The sequence below is a fragment of the Cetorhinus maximus genome, chromosome 4 (assembly GCF_964194155.1).
Source record: "Cetorhinus maximus chromosome 4, sCetMax3.hap1.1, whole genome shotgun sequence".
NCBI classification, from domain to species: domain Eukaryota; kingdom Metazoa; phylum Chordata; class Chondrichthyes; order Lamniformes; family Cetorhinidae; genus Cetorhinus; species Cetorhinus maximus.
In genome coordinates, this window is record NC_135882.1 from 178155921 (window position 1) to 178172427 (window position 16507).

The following is a 16507-nucleotide window of genomic DNA, read 5'->3' on the forward strand; positions in this document are numbered from 1 at the left end:
ATCTAACCCCGTGCTGTACCTGTCCTGGGTGTGTTTGATGGGGACAGTGTAGAGGGAGCTTTACTCTGTATCTAACCCCGTGCTGTACCTGTCCTGGGAGTGTTTGATGGGGACAGTGTAGAGGGAGCTTTACTTTATAACCCGGGAGTGTTTGATGCTGATGCTAGATGCCTGAAATAGAAAATGTTCCATTCATGACCACAAATGTCCCTCAACTTAATGCAACGAATGGGAGGTGGTGGGGACTGGTGTGGGGAAGAGCTTTTAAAATAGTTTATCGTTGTGTTGCTATAATCTGTAATCTGGGCAGCTGTACTGTGCAGGGATCCACACATTCCTGGCGTTTGAAGGAGGTCACTAAGGTGCTGGGGTAAGCGTACACTTCACCCTGTGTCTGCAGGATATGAAAATACATTAACCTTGGCTGTCTCCTTGAGTGCCAGCAAGTTGCAGCGTCAGTGCTGGGAGAGAATTGGCAGAGACAAAACAGCGGGGGCAGAATTTCTCGTTGCAAGTCACTCTTTGCTTATAAACTTGACCTCGGCTGAAGTATTGCCGTATTATTACTGACTCTAATTTAGTTAAATCCCTGCAGGCTGTACCTTTAAACCTGTTCCAGATGTGGGCAAGGTCGTATTTGTGAGTAGGTCTTCAAAGAATGTTTTGCCTTGGTTTTCTTTTTCTCACGGATGGCTGAGTTTGTCTGGCTAGTTCTTTGTACCTTGTCCTTGTGCGGTGTAGATGGTTGAAAATATTTGAGGGAGTGTGTGTGTGTGAGAGAGAGAGAGAGAGAAAGGTTTGAAAGTTGCATTTGCCTTTGCTTGCAATCCACACTGCTGCAATCGAAAGCGAGTGCTACCAAAAGAATTAATTCAGTTCTTTACTGGTGCGAGTCCCAGCGCAAAACTTAGCAGCACAGACGCCCCCCTCTGCCCAGCCACCATCCCTCTCTCCCAGCACTTAATCCAGCAGAAGACAGAGTAAGAGAGGAATGGAAGAGTTGTGTTGTGTAGGGAGGGGGAGGGGCTGAAAACAGCATGCCAGGCAGATTCGGGAGTGTTGCAATTTCCTTTGCAAGCTAAAGTTGCTGAGAAAGTTTGCTGACTGCACAGAGCTGTGGCTCTGTGTTCTGCTCATTTACATCAGGCAGGCGGGTGCAAAGGGAGAGAATTCCACTGGGAGCTCGCACAGTTGAGACAATGTCGCAGTAATTGCAGACGTCAAGAGACCTGTTGCAGAAACCTCCTGTCTCCTTTTGTGATTGCAGCGAAAGAGAAATCCCAAATATAAGGATGTGCATCTGAATGTTGGTGTGTCTTGTGACTGACACACTGTGGGGAACGAGGCTTTCTTAGCGGCTGACGGATAGAGAAGCTGCAGGTAAAGGCGCAGATGTGGGAATGGAAGAGGTTGATCCAGACACCATGTTGGAAGTCACTGTTCACCGTATCCCGCTGTGGATCCGGCTGAGTATTTATCATGTTTTGCTGGGCCAGGATAGTGAATCTGTGCCAAGGGCTGGAAAGTGGAGAAACTGAACGTGTTTGTGAAAGTGACTCATAGTTATACGGGCACCAGGAAGGAACTGTGAATCCTGTCAGGAAGTGACAGGAGCGGAGAAACCATTGCGTTCTAGCAATGAGCCGGTTTGATGGATGAGACCGATGTTGAGCTGGTTTATTCTGTTGTGTCTCCTCTGTCGTGTCTCCAAACCAGAATTTCCCCTCCTTCCCCCTTTTTAAAATCCAGTTTTCATTTCAAACGCGTCCCAAGGTGATTGTGTGTTAAATGCTCACATAGGTGTGCAGCTGTGTGACACGCTTGCCAGTGTGTTCTTTTGTGTAATGTGCTTGCATGGTGCACGCTGGTGCACGATGCGCTAGCGTGTTTGCACGTGTGTGTTCTTGCACACTGCAGCTCACACACACATGTGAGGTACACTTATACCTTTGCTAGTGGCCTGGAGACAACAGTGGGGTGTCCTTGTGGTAGAGAGAGGTTGATCCCCTGCATGGATGCAACCACACACAGGGGCCACAGAACAACGAGTAGGGGGCACTTTAACATTTTTAAAACCAAGATTGCACAAGCCTGCTGCCTGTTTGTGAGGTAGGCCCTTGGAACCTTCAGGCTGACAAAAATATTAAGAGACCCACCTCCTACCGGTGTTTCTGAGGTTCTGGGAATGGCCAGAAGTGGGAGAAGAAATTCCTGCCTCAATGGTGCTGCAGGCTAGTGAGTGAAGGGAGTGGCTGAGGCTGAGACTGGGTCTGATGTCAGTTCAAGAAATACCTGTATTACCACTACTGGCATCAGCTTGGCTGGGCTAGGGAGACAACAGTACATCGTCCCTCAAGAAGCTGCTCCGGATTGCTATCCAGTGACGTATGCAAGGAAATGTGTTTGGGGACAGGTGGCAAGGGCCAGACTTGGCTGTGTCTGCCTTCCGTGGTTGAATGGTCCGCCAGCACATCTTGTCAAGGCTCATACACAATGAAGGGCCACTTTGGCATAAGATCGCCACAAGATTTTTGGTGCCCTTCAAATATCTTTTGAACACAAGCATGAATTCTCCCAAGTATAGATGATGAAAGGGTGATCTGATTGAAAAACGGCACCTCTGACAGTGCAGCACTCACTCAGTACTGACCCTCCCACAGGCAGCACCCCTTCAGTAGTTACCTCTGACAATGCAGCACTCCCTCAGTACTGAACCTCTGACAGTGCGGCGCTCCCTCGCTACTGACCCTCTGACAGTGCAGAAGTCCCTTGGTACTGATCCTGCGACAGTCCAGCACTCCCTCAGTACTGACCTACTGAGAGTACAGCACTCCGTCAGCACTGACCCTCCACAGTGCAGTGGTCACTTGGTGCACACCCTTCGACAGTGCAGCACTCAATACTGACCCACCGACAGTGCAGCACTCCCTCAATACTCACCCTCCGACAGTGCAGCGCTTCCTCAGTACTGACCCTCTGAGAGTGCAGCACTCCCTCAGTACTGACCCTCTGACAGTGCAGCACACTTTCAGTTCTGTTCCCCTGACAGTGCAGCACTCCCTCAATACTGCGCTTTATTGTCAGCTTGGAATATGGGCTCGAATCTCTGGATTAGGACTTGAATACACAATCTCCTGATTTAGGCAATAGAGTTACCCACTGGGCCATGGTTGATGCCTAATAATAGGGGAATTCAAAGAAAGCTACCTGTGTCTTGTTGGATGGCGTTGCTGAGAGAGAGTAAAGAATTGTAATTGATACGGGACAAAGGCAAATTGACATACTGTTAGATCGCAAATCAGCTGTGATCACATTGACTGATGAAACTAGCCCGAGGAGCTAAATAGTTTACTCCTCTCATTGTGTTCATGTGTACAAACTGAAAATGCACCACACTGAATCTGAACTGTCTCCAAATCTCTACCTGTTCACCACTGCTGTCAAATCATTCTCATCTGTACCGCACTAAAATTGCTCCAACCACATATTACCTCAATAACCTCGAGCTGTGTCCCTTCATCACTGCAATAACCATGAGCCACGTCCCTTCCATCAGATCAGTCTCAGGCTTCCCACAGCCCTGTATCAATTCCAAATTAATCCCAGTGCCCCACTCTCTCCCCATAGCCCTGTATCAATTCCAAATTAATCCCAGTGCCCCACTCTCTCCCCATAGCCCTGTATCAATTCCAAATTAATCCCAGTGCCCCACTCTCTCCCCATAGCCCTGTATCAATTCCAAATTAATCCCAGTGCCCCACTCTCTCCCCATAGCTCTGTATCAATCCCAAACTAATCCCGCTGCCCCGCTCTCTCCCCATTGCCCTGTATCAATCCCAAACTAATCCCGCGGACCTGCTCTCTCCCCATAGCCCTGTATCAATCCCAAACTAACCCCACTGCCCTGTGCTCTCCCCATCTCCCCTTAACATCCTTTACTCCACCATTTTACTGTAACTTATTTATCTTCATCTTCATGATGTGAATATTGTTGGCAATGTTGGCACTTAATGTTCACCTCCAGTTGCTGGTGGACTGACTTCTTGAACTAATGCTGTGGCCTCTACCTTAAAGAATCCATGTGGCAAGTCTTTCTAGCGTGAACAACCCTCTGTACGGAGATACTTCCTTGTCTTCACTGTCCTAGACCTTCACCACTGACACCACAACCAGAGAAGAGTCTTCTCAAACCCTGCAATATTTAAAAGTAAATCTCTATTAAATCTCCTTGGGGATGGGAGGCGGGAATGGCGACATTTCAAAAGTAACTCCCAGCTGGAGTAAGGACATTTTCCTGGGAATGAGGATTGTCTTGATCAGAAGTGACAGAATTGGATGTGAAAAGCGAAATGAGTCACTGACTGACTGAGCTGCTCTGTTTTTAAACCTTAACCCCTCTGACCAAGGCAGCAATGGCTGTTGAGTGGAAAAGGCAACTGAAGGGGAGTGTGTGAAGCTGAACAGGTGTTAGCCCTGTATGAGACGTTGGACTGTCCTATCTCGAGCAACCTGTACGGAACTCCCACTCCCAGCTAAGTCACTAACTGCTTTTCACAGGGCGTGGAGCCAAGTAACTAAGGTGATCCCAGGCATCCATGTTATGAAGAAATTTTGGAATTCAAACTTGTTTACTTTGACTTGGTGCAGTTGAGGTTTTTGAGGATGGCTGCAGGTCACAGCAGCTGTATTGTTGAGTGTTGTGAAATAACTAGCAATGCACGAGCTTCATAATTACAAGTACAGCAGGGTCTGCTGTCAAAGCACAGCACGCCTGATGTTATGTGAAAAACCAAAAGGTTAGGTAGCAGTGGGAGGACCTTAGAATTAATGGAATTCAGCAAGTTCAGAGCTGAGAGAATAAGAAGAGGGCAAGGTACCGAAGTGTCCGCACTGTTTGTATCAAATTAGAAACATAGGATCTTGCAGCATAGCAATCACGTAGAAATAACTCATACCCAGGCCTTCACATGGTGTAAGCTTCATTGGCTGGGCCAGCATTTATTGCCCATCCCTAGTTGCCCTTGAGAAGGTGGTGGTGAGCTGCCTTCTTGAACCGCTGCAGCCCATGTGGTGTAGGTACACCCACAGTGCTGTTAGGGAGGGAGTTCCAGGATTTTGACCCAGTGACAGTGAAGGAACTGCGATATATTTCCAAGTCAGGATGGTGAGTGACTTGGAGGGGAACTTCCAGGTGGTGGTGTTCCCATATTCTGCTGCCCTTGTCCTTCTAGATGGTAGAGCTCACAGCTTCCTCTTCCACATGAGCAGTATGCTAATCCCAAGTACTCTCCCTATTGCACATCCCTTTCTTCAATGTTGATGTGCTGTTTGCTTCAGTTATAAACTCTGGTAGTGAATTCCACAGGTTCACAACCCCCTGTGGAAAAGAGTTTCTCCTTTTAATTTTAAATTATTCTCAGGATGTGACCATCATTGGAAAGACGGCATTTTTTTGTTCTCCTTCCCCACCAACTGTGGCGACTTCAGGGCCCCCTTCAGTTCCTCGCCCTCTCGGTCCATTGCCCCTCCGCCCAGGCCCCCTCCTGCGCCCGGCGCCCCTCACCCCACGACACCTACCACACATCACGCACCTCGACGCCCACCGGCCCCCCTGCCCTCCGACCCATCCCCGTCCTTCACCCCCTCCCCCGTCCCTCCCGCTCCTCCGCCACCCCTTCCACGTCCCTCCACCTTCCCTCCCCTGCCTCCACGCCTTACCTGTCCCCGCCCTCCCCCACTCCACCTCCCTCCCGCCCTCCCCCACTCCCCCTCCCTCCACCTCCCCCCACTCCCCCTCCCTCCACCTCCCCCCACTCCCCCTCCCTCCACCTCCCCCCACTCCCCCTCCCTCCACCTCCCCCCACTCCCCCTCCCTCCACCTCCCCCCACTCCACCTCCCTCCACCTCCCCCCACTCCACCTCCCCCCACTCCCCCTCCCTCCACCTCCGCCCACTCCCCCTCCCTCCACCACCCTCCCCCACTCCCCTTCCTTCCACCTCCCTCCCACCCTCCTCCACTCCCCCTCCCTCCCCTCCTGCCCTCCACCTCCCTCCCTCCCTCCCCCACTACCCCTCCCACCTTTCCCCGCCCCCCTTCCCTGCCCCGTCCCTCCCCCTGCCCCCTCCCTCCCCCTCCCCCCTCCCTCCATCTCGCCTTCCCTGCCCCGTCCCCACCCTCCCTTTCCTTTCCCCGCCCCCTGCCTCCGCCCCTCCACCCGTCCCCACCCCGTCCCCCTCCCACTCATCCCCCCATCCCCCTCTCCCGCCTACCCGTCCCCCGTCCCCCTCCCCCCACCCAACCATCCATCCCTCCTCACCCCCCTACCCTATCCCCCTCCCTCCCACCCAACCATCCATCCCCCTCCCCCACCTCCAGTCCTCCCACCTACCCCCCACCCATCCCCTTCCCCCTCCCACCCACGCCATCCCATCCCGTCCCCCTCCCTCCCGTCCCCCTCCCCTCCCCCTCCCCCTCCCACCCACCCGTCCGTCCCACCCTCCCACCATCTCCGTCCCACCTCCCTACCCCCACTGCCGTCCACCCTCCCCCCCCGTCCCCGCCCTCCCTCCCTCCCTCTGATGGAGGGTGGGGGGGCGGTTGAGGGTGGCAGATGGATTTCAGTTTTGGGAAGTGTGAGGTCAAGCATTTTGGATCTGAGGAAGGTAGATGGGGATACTTTCCTTTTGAGAGAGATTAAGAATAGTGGAGGATCAAAGGGATTTAGGTGGCCGTGTACACAGATCACTGGAAGCTAATGAACAGGTACAAAAAGTAATGAAAAAGCTAATGGAATGTTGGTAAAAACAAAAAACCGCGGATGCTGGAAATCCAAAACAAAAACAGAAATACCTGGAAAAACTCAGCAGGTCTGGCAGCATCGGCGGAGAAGAAAAGAGTTGACGTTTCGAGTCCTCGTCATGTGGACTCGAAACGTCAACTCTTTTCTTCTCTGCCGATGCTGCCAGACCTGCTGAGTTTTTCGAGGCACTAATCAACCATGATCTAATAGAAATGGTGGTCCAGGCTAAAGGGTCTGAATGGCCTCCTCCTGTTCCAAACATGCAGCAATCTGGGAAACAGAACAGTGGAACTGGCTGGAGCAGAGGAGTTTCTCTGCAGTGAACTGGGAGATACTAAAATACTGAAGCACCTACAGCACTACCTCTGACTGGAGAGTGTCATTACAGCATGACAAGTTTACATAGGCTGTTTCCGTGGACATAGGATATTATGATGGGAAAAACTGATACGGAAGTGAGACAGGAAGAAGTGATGGACTTTGTTTCTCTTTAATCTCAATTTATAGGTTATGCTGTCCCAAAGACATTCACTGAATTTGCGTGAAAAGGAAAAAGGTTAAAAAGAGACGTCTTCAGATACGTCTTCATCGCTACGTTGAATCAGCACGATGGACTCACCGGTTTCACCAGAGATTCACATTGTTGTTCAGTGTGTAAGTATCCAGAACCCTTTTTCCGCTGTGAACAACTGATGTACGTTGTCCCGGGAACTGATAATTTTGGGAAATGTTAGAGGGAGAGGGGGATGGTGAGGGAGTTGTATTACTGTCAATGTCCTGGAGGTTACCATTGTCCAAAAACTGAACTGGACTAGCCACATAAATGCTGTTGCTACAAAATCAGGTCAGAGGCTGGGAATCCTGTAGCGAGTAACTCACCTCCTGACTCCCCAAAGCCTGTCCACAATCTACAAGGCACAAGTCAGGACTGTAATGGAATACTCTCCTCTTGCCTGGATATGAGTGCAGCTCCAACAACACTCAAGAAACTTGACATTATCCAGGTTAAAGCAGCCTGCTTGATTGGCACCCCATCCACAAACATTCACTCCCTCCAACACCGACGCACAGTAGCAGACGTGTACCATCTACAAGATGCACTGCAGGAACTCACCAAGGCTTCTTAGACAGCACCTTCCAAACCCATGTCTAGAAGAACAAGGATAGCAGACAGATGGGAACATCACCACCTGGAAGTTCCCCTCCAAGCCATTCACCATCGTGACTTGCAAATATATTGCCATTCCTTCACTATTGCTGGGTCAAAATTCTGGAACTCTCTAACAGCAGTGTGGGTGTACCTACACCACATGGACTGCAGCGGTTCAAGAAGGCAGCTCACCACCGCCTACTCAAGGGCAATTAGGGATGAGCAATAAATGCTGACCCAGCTAGTGACACCCACATCACGTGAACGAATATAAAAAAAATTCCAATGGATTAAGAAATAATGGCCCAGAAATGGCAGCAAAGAAATCAGTGAATTAACTGCACTCACCATTACGAGTTAATATAATACCCAACAGTTTACAGAAAGCAGGAGATATGTCACAAGTTCTGATGTTCCACAGATTGTTGAACGATTTGCACAGTGAGCGTCCTTGTTGAAATTTATTGCATCATGTGCCATGTAATTGCTGGATTTAGGCTGTTAATGCAAATAAATCTCACTTCAGCCCTTCAGTGCTGGTAATTCATGTGGTAAGGAACCTGTTAATGATGCGATTTCTGGTCCTGACATGAGATTGAACCTTGGAGCCCAAATAGGAAAGAGCTGAAGCTATAAAGCCTCACTCCAGAAGGTAGTGAATTGTTCCAAAATATTTGTGTCTTGGCAGTATTTTTGTGCTAGTCTTGCCATCCATGTTCCTGTCAGTGCCGGAACACAATCTTTTTCAGGATGCAAAGCTTTTTTGACCCATTTCTTCTAGAATTTACAGCACAGAAACAAGCCATTCAACCCAACTGGTCCATGCTGATGTTTGTGCTCCGCATGGGCTTCTCCTCCCATCCCTCTTCATCTAGCTCTCTCATCATAACCTCTAATTCCATTCTCCCTCATGTGTTTGTCCAGCTCCCCCTTAAACACATCTACACTTTTTGCCTGAACCACTCCCTGTGGGAAATTGTTCTAGATTCTCACCACTGAGAGTGATTATCTCATATTGATGGCCACTAGTTTTAGGCACCCCACAAGTGGAGATATCTTTTCTACCACTACCCAATTGAAACCCTTCATAATTTTTAAGACCTCGATTAGGTCACCTCCTCAGCCTTCGAACCATGCAATCATGAGCAGACACCACAAAGTTTGAGAGGAATCATAGAAAAGAGCCACAGTTTCTTCAGTCTTTTCTGATTACTATAACTTCTTAGATTTTGTGTCATTCTTCTAAATCTTGTCGGACGTGCTGTCTTTCGGATGAAATGTTAAACTGAAGCTCCATCTGCCCTCTGAGTTGGGCATAAGAGATCCCACAGCACAATCTCACACAGCAGCAACAGAGTTAGGAACAGGAGGAGGCCATTAGCCCCCTCAAGCCTGTTCCATCATTCAGTTAAATCATGGCTGATCTGTCTAACTCCATAAAGCAGCTTTTGACCCATCTCTCTTAATACACCTCTTTGTATAGTATAACCTATGTCCTTCCAATTTGTACCAACATAGGAACTTGGGAGCAAGAGTAGGTCATTTGGCCCTTTGAGCTCATCCAAGCTCTGCTGTCCATATCCTGACTTGCGCCAAGTCCATTCATCTGTTGCCCTTTGTTTGCTGACCTACACTGGCTCCTGGTCCAATGATGCCCCAAAATTAAAGTTCTCAAATTCCTTTATGGCCTCACCCTTCCATGTCTCTAATTCACGGAAACATAGAAGCAGGAGTAGTTCATTCAGCCCTTCAAGCCTGCTCTGCCATTCAATATGATCATGGCTGATCCTCTATCTCAACGTCATACTCCCTCTCTCTCCCCAAACCCCTTGATGCCTTTAGAGCCTAGAAATCTATTTCCTCCTTAAATATATTCAGTGACTTGGCCTCTGCAACCCTCTGTGGTAGAGAATTCCACAGGTTCACCACCCTCTGAGTGAAGTTTCTCCTCATCTCAGTCCGTATCCTGAGATTGTGACCCCTTGTTCTAGACCCCCCCAGCCAGAGGAAACATCATCCCTGCATCCAGTCTGTCCAGTCTGGTCAGAATTTTATACGTTTCAATGAGATCCCCTCTCATTCTTCTAAACTCCAGTGAATACAGGCCTAGTCGGCCCAATCTCTCCTCATACAACAATCCTGCCATCCCAGGAATTCTGCTACAACTTTCCAAGATCTCTGAACTCTGGTAAATCTGGTCTCTGCACATTACCAATTTACATCGCCCACCATTGGCAAACGTGCCTTCAGCTACCTGGGTCCTAAGCTCTGGAATATCCTCCCTGCATCTCTCAGTGTCTCTATCTTTCTTCCTTATGACAGTCCTTAAAATCTATCTCTGACCAAGCTTTTAACCATCTATCCTAACATCTGCTTATGTGACTCAGTGTTGTTTCTGCCTCGGGACATTTTATTGTGGTAAGGGTGTGTTTCTGTGTAAATTGTTGATTTACGTAAAGTGGGCTGTTGTGAACTAATTCAAAGAAGTTGTAAATATATGATAGAAATGTTGGAAGCATGTTGAGACAGAATGGAGTTGAAGTTTATGGGCAGGGCGTGTTAATGGATTCAAGCAGCACCTGGAATATCAAACCATCATCTCTGTCTTACATCAGCTCTGTAAAAAATAAGACACCTTTGCAGAAAGCTTTGTGACTTATGTTGTTTGTATTAAGGGTGACAATAACAAGTTGTGTCAATGGAGTGGAGTTACAGATCAATCATCATCTAATTGAACGGTGGAACAGGCTAGAGTGACTGATTGGTCTCCTCCTGTTCCGACATACCTGACTGTTTTATAGCTGCCAGTATCAGGAGGGGAAACTCCTTGTTAAGATGAGGACTGATGGCCTTGAATTTACATTGCCTCCTTGAATAGCTGACTGTGATAACAATGAACTTTGGATGGCAAATTCTTTGCGAAGCAGTTTCTCTCAGCATTCTACTCTTTGATACATTTGTGAAGCTTTTGTGTTTTATATGCTTAAATAACTCTATGGATTCCTTGTTGAAATTTCACATCTTAAGAAGTTGAGCAGACAAACCCATGCCCTTCGTATGATTTTCACTCTGTTTCACTTAATGTCATGTGTGACTCAGTCAGTAGCCCTCTGGTGTCTGAATTAGAATGTTGTGGGTTCACACCCACTCCAGACTCCAGGCTGACACTTCCAGTGCAGTACTGAAGCAATGTGTCAGAGGTGCCATCTTCCTGTTGAGAAGTTAAACCAAGGCTTCATTTCCTCTTTCAGTTGGACATAAAATTCCATGGTGTTTTGAAGAACAGAGGAGTCCGCCCGGTGTCTTGATCAATATTTATGCCTCAACCAATGTCACTAAAACTGGCTGCTATCACATTGCTGTTTGGGGGAATCTTGCTGTGCAGAAATTACAGGGATAATAGCATAATGCTAATGTTACTGGACTGATAATCCAGAGATCTGGACCCATGCTCTGGAGTTAGGATTTCACATCCCAACATGGCAACTGGGGGAATTTTAAATTCATGGTGACCATGAAACTACTGGATTATTCTAAAAACCCACAGAATCTCAGAATTGTTACAGCACAGGAGGAGGCCATTCAGTCCATCATGTCTGCACTGGCTCTCCCAATGAGCGATTCACTTAGTGCCAGTCTCCCCCCCCCTTCTCCCCGTAACTCTGCATATTCTTCCTTTTCAGATAATAGTCTAATTCCCTTTTGAATGCCTCGATTGAACCTGCCTCCATCACACAGGCAGTGTCTTCTAGACCCTAATTATTCGCTGCATGAAAAAATTTTTCCTCCTGTTGCTTTTGCTTCTTTTACCAAATACTTTAAATCAGTGCCCTCTCGTTTTTGATCCTTTCACAAATGGGAACAGTTTCTCCCTATCTACCCTGTCCAGACCCCTCATAGGTTTGAATACTTCTATCAAATCTCCTCTCGACCTTCTCTTCTCCAAGGAAAACAGTCCTAACTTCTCCAATCAAACTTAATAACTAAAGTTCCTCATCCCTGGAACCAATCTTTGTGAATCTTTTCCGTGCATTCTCCATTCACATCCCTCCTAAGGTCCAGCACCCAGAACTGGACACAATACTCCAGCTGATGCCAAACTAGTGTCTTACACAAGTTCAACAAAATGTCCTGACTCTTGTACTCTATGCCCCTATTAATAAAGCCTAGGATGCTGTATGCGTTATTAACTGCTGTCTCAACCTGCCCTGCCACCTTCAATGACTTCTACACATATACACCCAGGTCCCGCTGCTCCTGCACCCCCATTAGAGTTATGCCCCTTTTTTTATATTGTGTCTTCATGTTCTTGCTACCAAAATGAATCACTTCCCATTTTTCCACATTGAACTTCATCTGCCACTTGCCCACCCATTCCACAAATTTGTCTATTTCCTTCTGAAGTTCTACACAATCCTCCTCTCAGTTTACAGTGCTTCCAAGTTTCATATCATCTACAAATTTTTAAATTGAGCCGTGTACACCAAGGTCTAGGTCATTAGTATATATCAGGAAAGGCAACACTGATCCCTGGGGATCTCCACTCCTAACCCTCCTCCAGCCCAGAAAACCTCATCTGGTTCACTAACACCCCTCAGGAATGGAAATTTGCCATCTTTACCTGGTCTGACCTACATGTGACTCCAGACCCACAACAATGTGATTGACTCGTAACTGCCCTCTGAAATGGCCTAGCAAGCCACTCCGTTAGAAGGCAGTTCACCATCGCATCAAGGACACATTTTTTTAATGTGATGTGGGCATTGCTGACTGGGCCAGCATCTATTACCCATCCCTAATTGAGAGGGTGGTGGTGAGCTACCTTCTTGGACCGCTGCAGTCCATATAGTGTAGGTACACCCACAGAGCTGTTAGGGAGGGAGTTCCAGGATTTTGTGGATCTTGTGGAGACAAAGTCCCGTCGTCACGTTGAGGATACCCTCCATCGTGTTGTGTGGCACTACCACCGTGCTAAATAGGATAGATTTCAAACAGATCTAACAGCTCAAGACTGGGCTACAATGGGGCGTTGTTACCATTACCACCACGCCAGGGGATCAGCTGTGGTTCAATGAAGAATGCAGGAGGGCATGCCAGGAGGAGCACCAGGAATACCTAAAAATGAGGTGTCAACCTGGTGAAGCTATAACACAGGACTACTTGCATGCCAAACAGCATAATCAGCAAGTGATAGACAGAGCTAAGCGATCCCATAACCAATGGATCAGACCTAAGCTCTGCAGTCCTGCCACATCCAGTCGTGAATGATGGTGGACAATTAAACAACTCACTGGAGGAGGAGTCTCCACAAATATCCCCATTCTCAATGATGATGAGCCCAGCACATCAGTGCAAAAGATAAGGCTGAAGCATTTGCTACAATCTTCAGCCAGAAGTGCCAAGTGGATGATGCACCTTGGCTTCCCCTGGAGGTCCCCAGATGCCAGTCGTCAGCCAATTCGATTCACTCGACGTGATATCAAGAAACGGCTAAAGGGACCAGATACTGCAAAGGCTATGGGCCCTGACAATATTCCAGCAATAGTGCTGAAGACCTGTGCTCCAAAACATGCCGTGCCCCTGGCCAGGCTGTTCAGTACAGCTACAACACTGGCATCTACCCGGCTATGTGGAAAATTTCCCAGGTATGTCCTGTACACAAAAAGCAGGACAAATCCAACCTGGCCAATTACCGCCCCATCAGTCTACTCTCGATCATCAGTAAAGGTATGGAAGACGTCATTGACAGTGCTATCAAGCGGCACTTGCTTAGCAACAACCTGCTCACTGATGCCCAGTTTGGGCTCTGCCAAGACCACTCAGCTCCTGACCTCATTACAGTCTTGTTCAGACATGGACGAAAGAGCTGAACTCCTGAGGTGAGTTGAGAGTGACTGCCCTTGACATCAAGGCCACGTTTGACCAAGTGTGGTCCTAGAAAAACTGGAGTTAATGGGAATCAGGGGGAAAACTCTCCACTGGTTGGAGTCATACCTAGCACAAAGGAAGATGGTTGTGGTTGTTGAAGGTCAGTCATCTCAGCTTCAGGACATCACTGGAGGAGTTCCTCAGGGTAGTGTCCTCGGCCCAACCATCTTCAGCTGCTTCATCAATGACCTTCCTTCTATCATAAGGTCAGAGTGGGGATGTTCGCTGACGATTGCACAATGTTCAGCGCCATTCGTGACTCCTCAGATACTGAAGCAGTCCATGTCCAAATGTAGCAAGACCTGGACAATATCCAGGCTTAGGCTGACAAGTGGCAAGTAACATTCATGCCATACAAGTGCCAGGCAATGACCATCTCCAACAAGAGAGAATCTAACCATCGCCCCATGACATTCAATGGCATACCATCACTGAATCCCCCACTATCAACATCCTGGGAGTTACCATTGATTTGGACTAGCCATCTACAAGATGCACTGCAGAAACTCATCAATGCACATTAGTCAGCACCTACAAAGCCCACAACCACCACCATGTAGAGGGACAAGGGCAGCAGACATATGGGAACACCACCACCTGAAAGTTCCCCTCCAAGCCGTACACCATCCTGACTTGGAAATATATTGTTGTTCCTTCACTGTCACAGAGTTAAAATCCTGGAACTCTCTCCCGAACAGCACTGTGGGTGTACCTACACCACATGGCCTGCAGCAGTTCAAGAAGGCAGCTCACTACCACCTTCTTGAGGGCAATAAACGAAACAGAGAAAATAGAAGCATGAGGAGAAGGAGGCCCTTTGAGCCAGGTCCGCCATTCAGTATGATCATGGCTGATCATACTCCCAACCAGGGGAAACATCTTACCTGCATCTACCCTGTCTGTCCCTTTAAGTATTTTGTAGATTTCAACGAGATCATCTCTCATTCTTCAAAACTCTAGAGAATACAGGCCCAATTTCCCCAATCTCTCTTCATAAGACATTCCCGCCATCCCAGGAACAAGTCTGGTGAACCTTCATTGCACTCCCTCTATGTATATAATATCCTTTCTGAGGTAAGGGGACCAAAACTGCACACAGTACTCCAGATGTGGCCTAACTAAGCTTCTACAGAACTTTGAAGCAAGACTTCACTACTCCTGTACTCAAATCCTCTTGTGATAAAGGCTAACATTCCATTAGCTTCCTAATTGCCTGCTGCACCGGCATGTTAGCTTTCAGTGACTTATGGACAAGGACACCCAGGTCCCTTTGTACATCTTTCTAATCTCTCACCATTTAGGAAATAATATGCACATCTGTTCCTTCTACCAAACTGGATAACCTCACACTTTTCCACATTGTATTCCATCTTCCATGTTCTTGCCAATTCACTAAGTCTGTCCAAATCCTCCTGTAGCTGCTTTACATCTGCCTCACAACACACAATCCCGCCTAGCTTTGTAGCTTCAAGATCAGCATTTATTGCCCTTCCATGGTTGGTTTTTGAAAAGTGGCGATGGACCTAGATACCAGTTTGATACAAGTGTGTGTATCACGTTCGAGGGTAGTTTAAGAGTCAGTCATATTGTTGTTGTCACACATGGGCCAGACCGGGTAAAGACATAATGTTTCATAAGGTTGGCCTCGCCCTCTGCATTCTTCAAACCCTGTCTATTGTGCATCTCTGAATCCCTTCACCCCACCAATGGCATATACACTTCAGCTACCTGACCCCTAAAATCTGGAAATCACTCCCGAACACACTCTGTTCGTTCCTCTGTGTCAGCTAAACTATTAGGCTCTTGAGAAGCAATTTGGGATGTTTTCTTACCTTAGTGGTGCTATGCAAATGCATTTTGTTGTTATAAAGGAAATCAGTGAACCAGTTGTGCTTTTTATAATAAGTCTCATGGCCACTTTTACTGATCCAGCGTGTAAGCCAACCTGACTTTGGGATTTATGAGTCTGTCATCGGAGTGAGAGATTCGAGTTGTTGGCTGTGCCTTGATCCTGTAACCCTGTATATCATTCCACCATTGGTCATCCCACTTTCAGCTGCCTGGACTGTGAGCTCTGGAATTCCCTCCCTAAACCTCTCTGCTTCTCTTCCTCACTTTCCTCCTTGAAGAGATTCCTTAACATTTACCCTTTGACCAAGGTTTTGGTCATCTGACCCAATATCTGTGCATGGCTCGGTGTCAATTATTTCGTAATATTCCTGTGAAGAGTCTTGGGATATTTTATTACATTAACAGTGTTGCACAAGGATAAGGTTGATGTTGCTGCACTAGTAATCCAGAGGCCTGGACTAATGTTCTGGAGGTATGAATTCAAAAAGCACCACAGCAAATGGGGAATTTAAACTCAAATAATGAATAAATCTAGAATAAAAAGCTAGTACCTGCAATGGTGACAATTACCGGATTGTTGTACCAACCCATCTGGTTGACGAAAATCCTTTAGAGAAGGAAATCTGCCATGCTTATCCAGTCTGACTTTTGTGTGACTCCAGACCCACCCCAATGTGGTTGACACTGAACAGTTTTCTGAAGTGACCTAGCAAGCCACACATTTGCATCAAGCTAAAGATGGGCAGTAAATGCCAGCCTTGCCAGTGCTGCCCACATC

At 47.7% G+C, this 16507-nt stretch overlaps 1 protein-coding gene across 1 annotated transcript in view; it reads left to right on the forward strand.

The window, feature by feature from the left end:
- Positions 1-966: 966 nt before the first annotated feature.
- The window catches only part of LOC144680111 (anion exchange protein 2-like), a 77078-nt gene continuing 61537 nt past the window's right edge, over positions 967-16507 (forward strand). The window contains exons 1-2 of the mRNA XM_078541255.1: positions 967-1380; positions 7308-7454. Coding sequence (XP_078397381.1) covers positions 7410-7454 — 45 coding nt within the window. The 5' untranslated portion in view covers positions 967-1380; positions 7308-7409. The remainder of the gene's footprint in view (positions 1381-7307; positions 7455-16507) is intronic.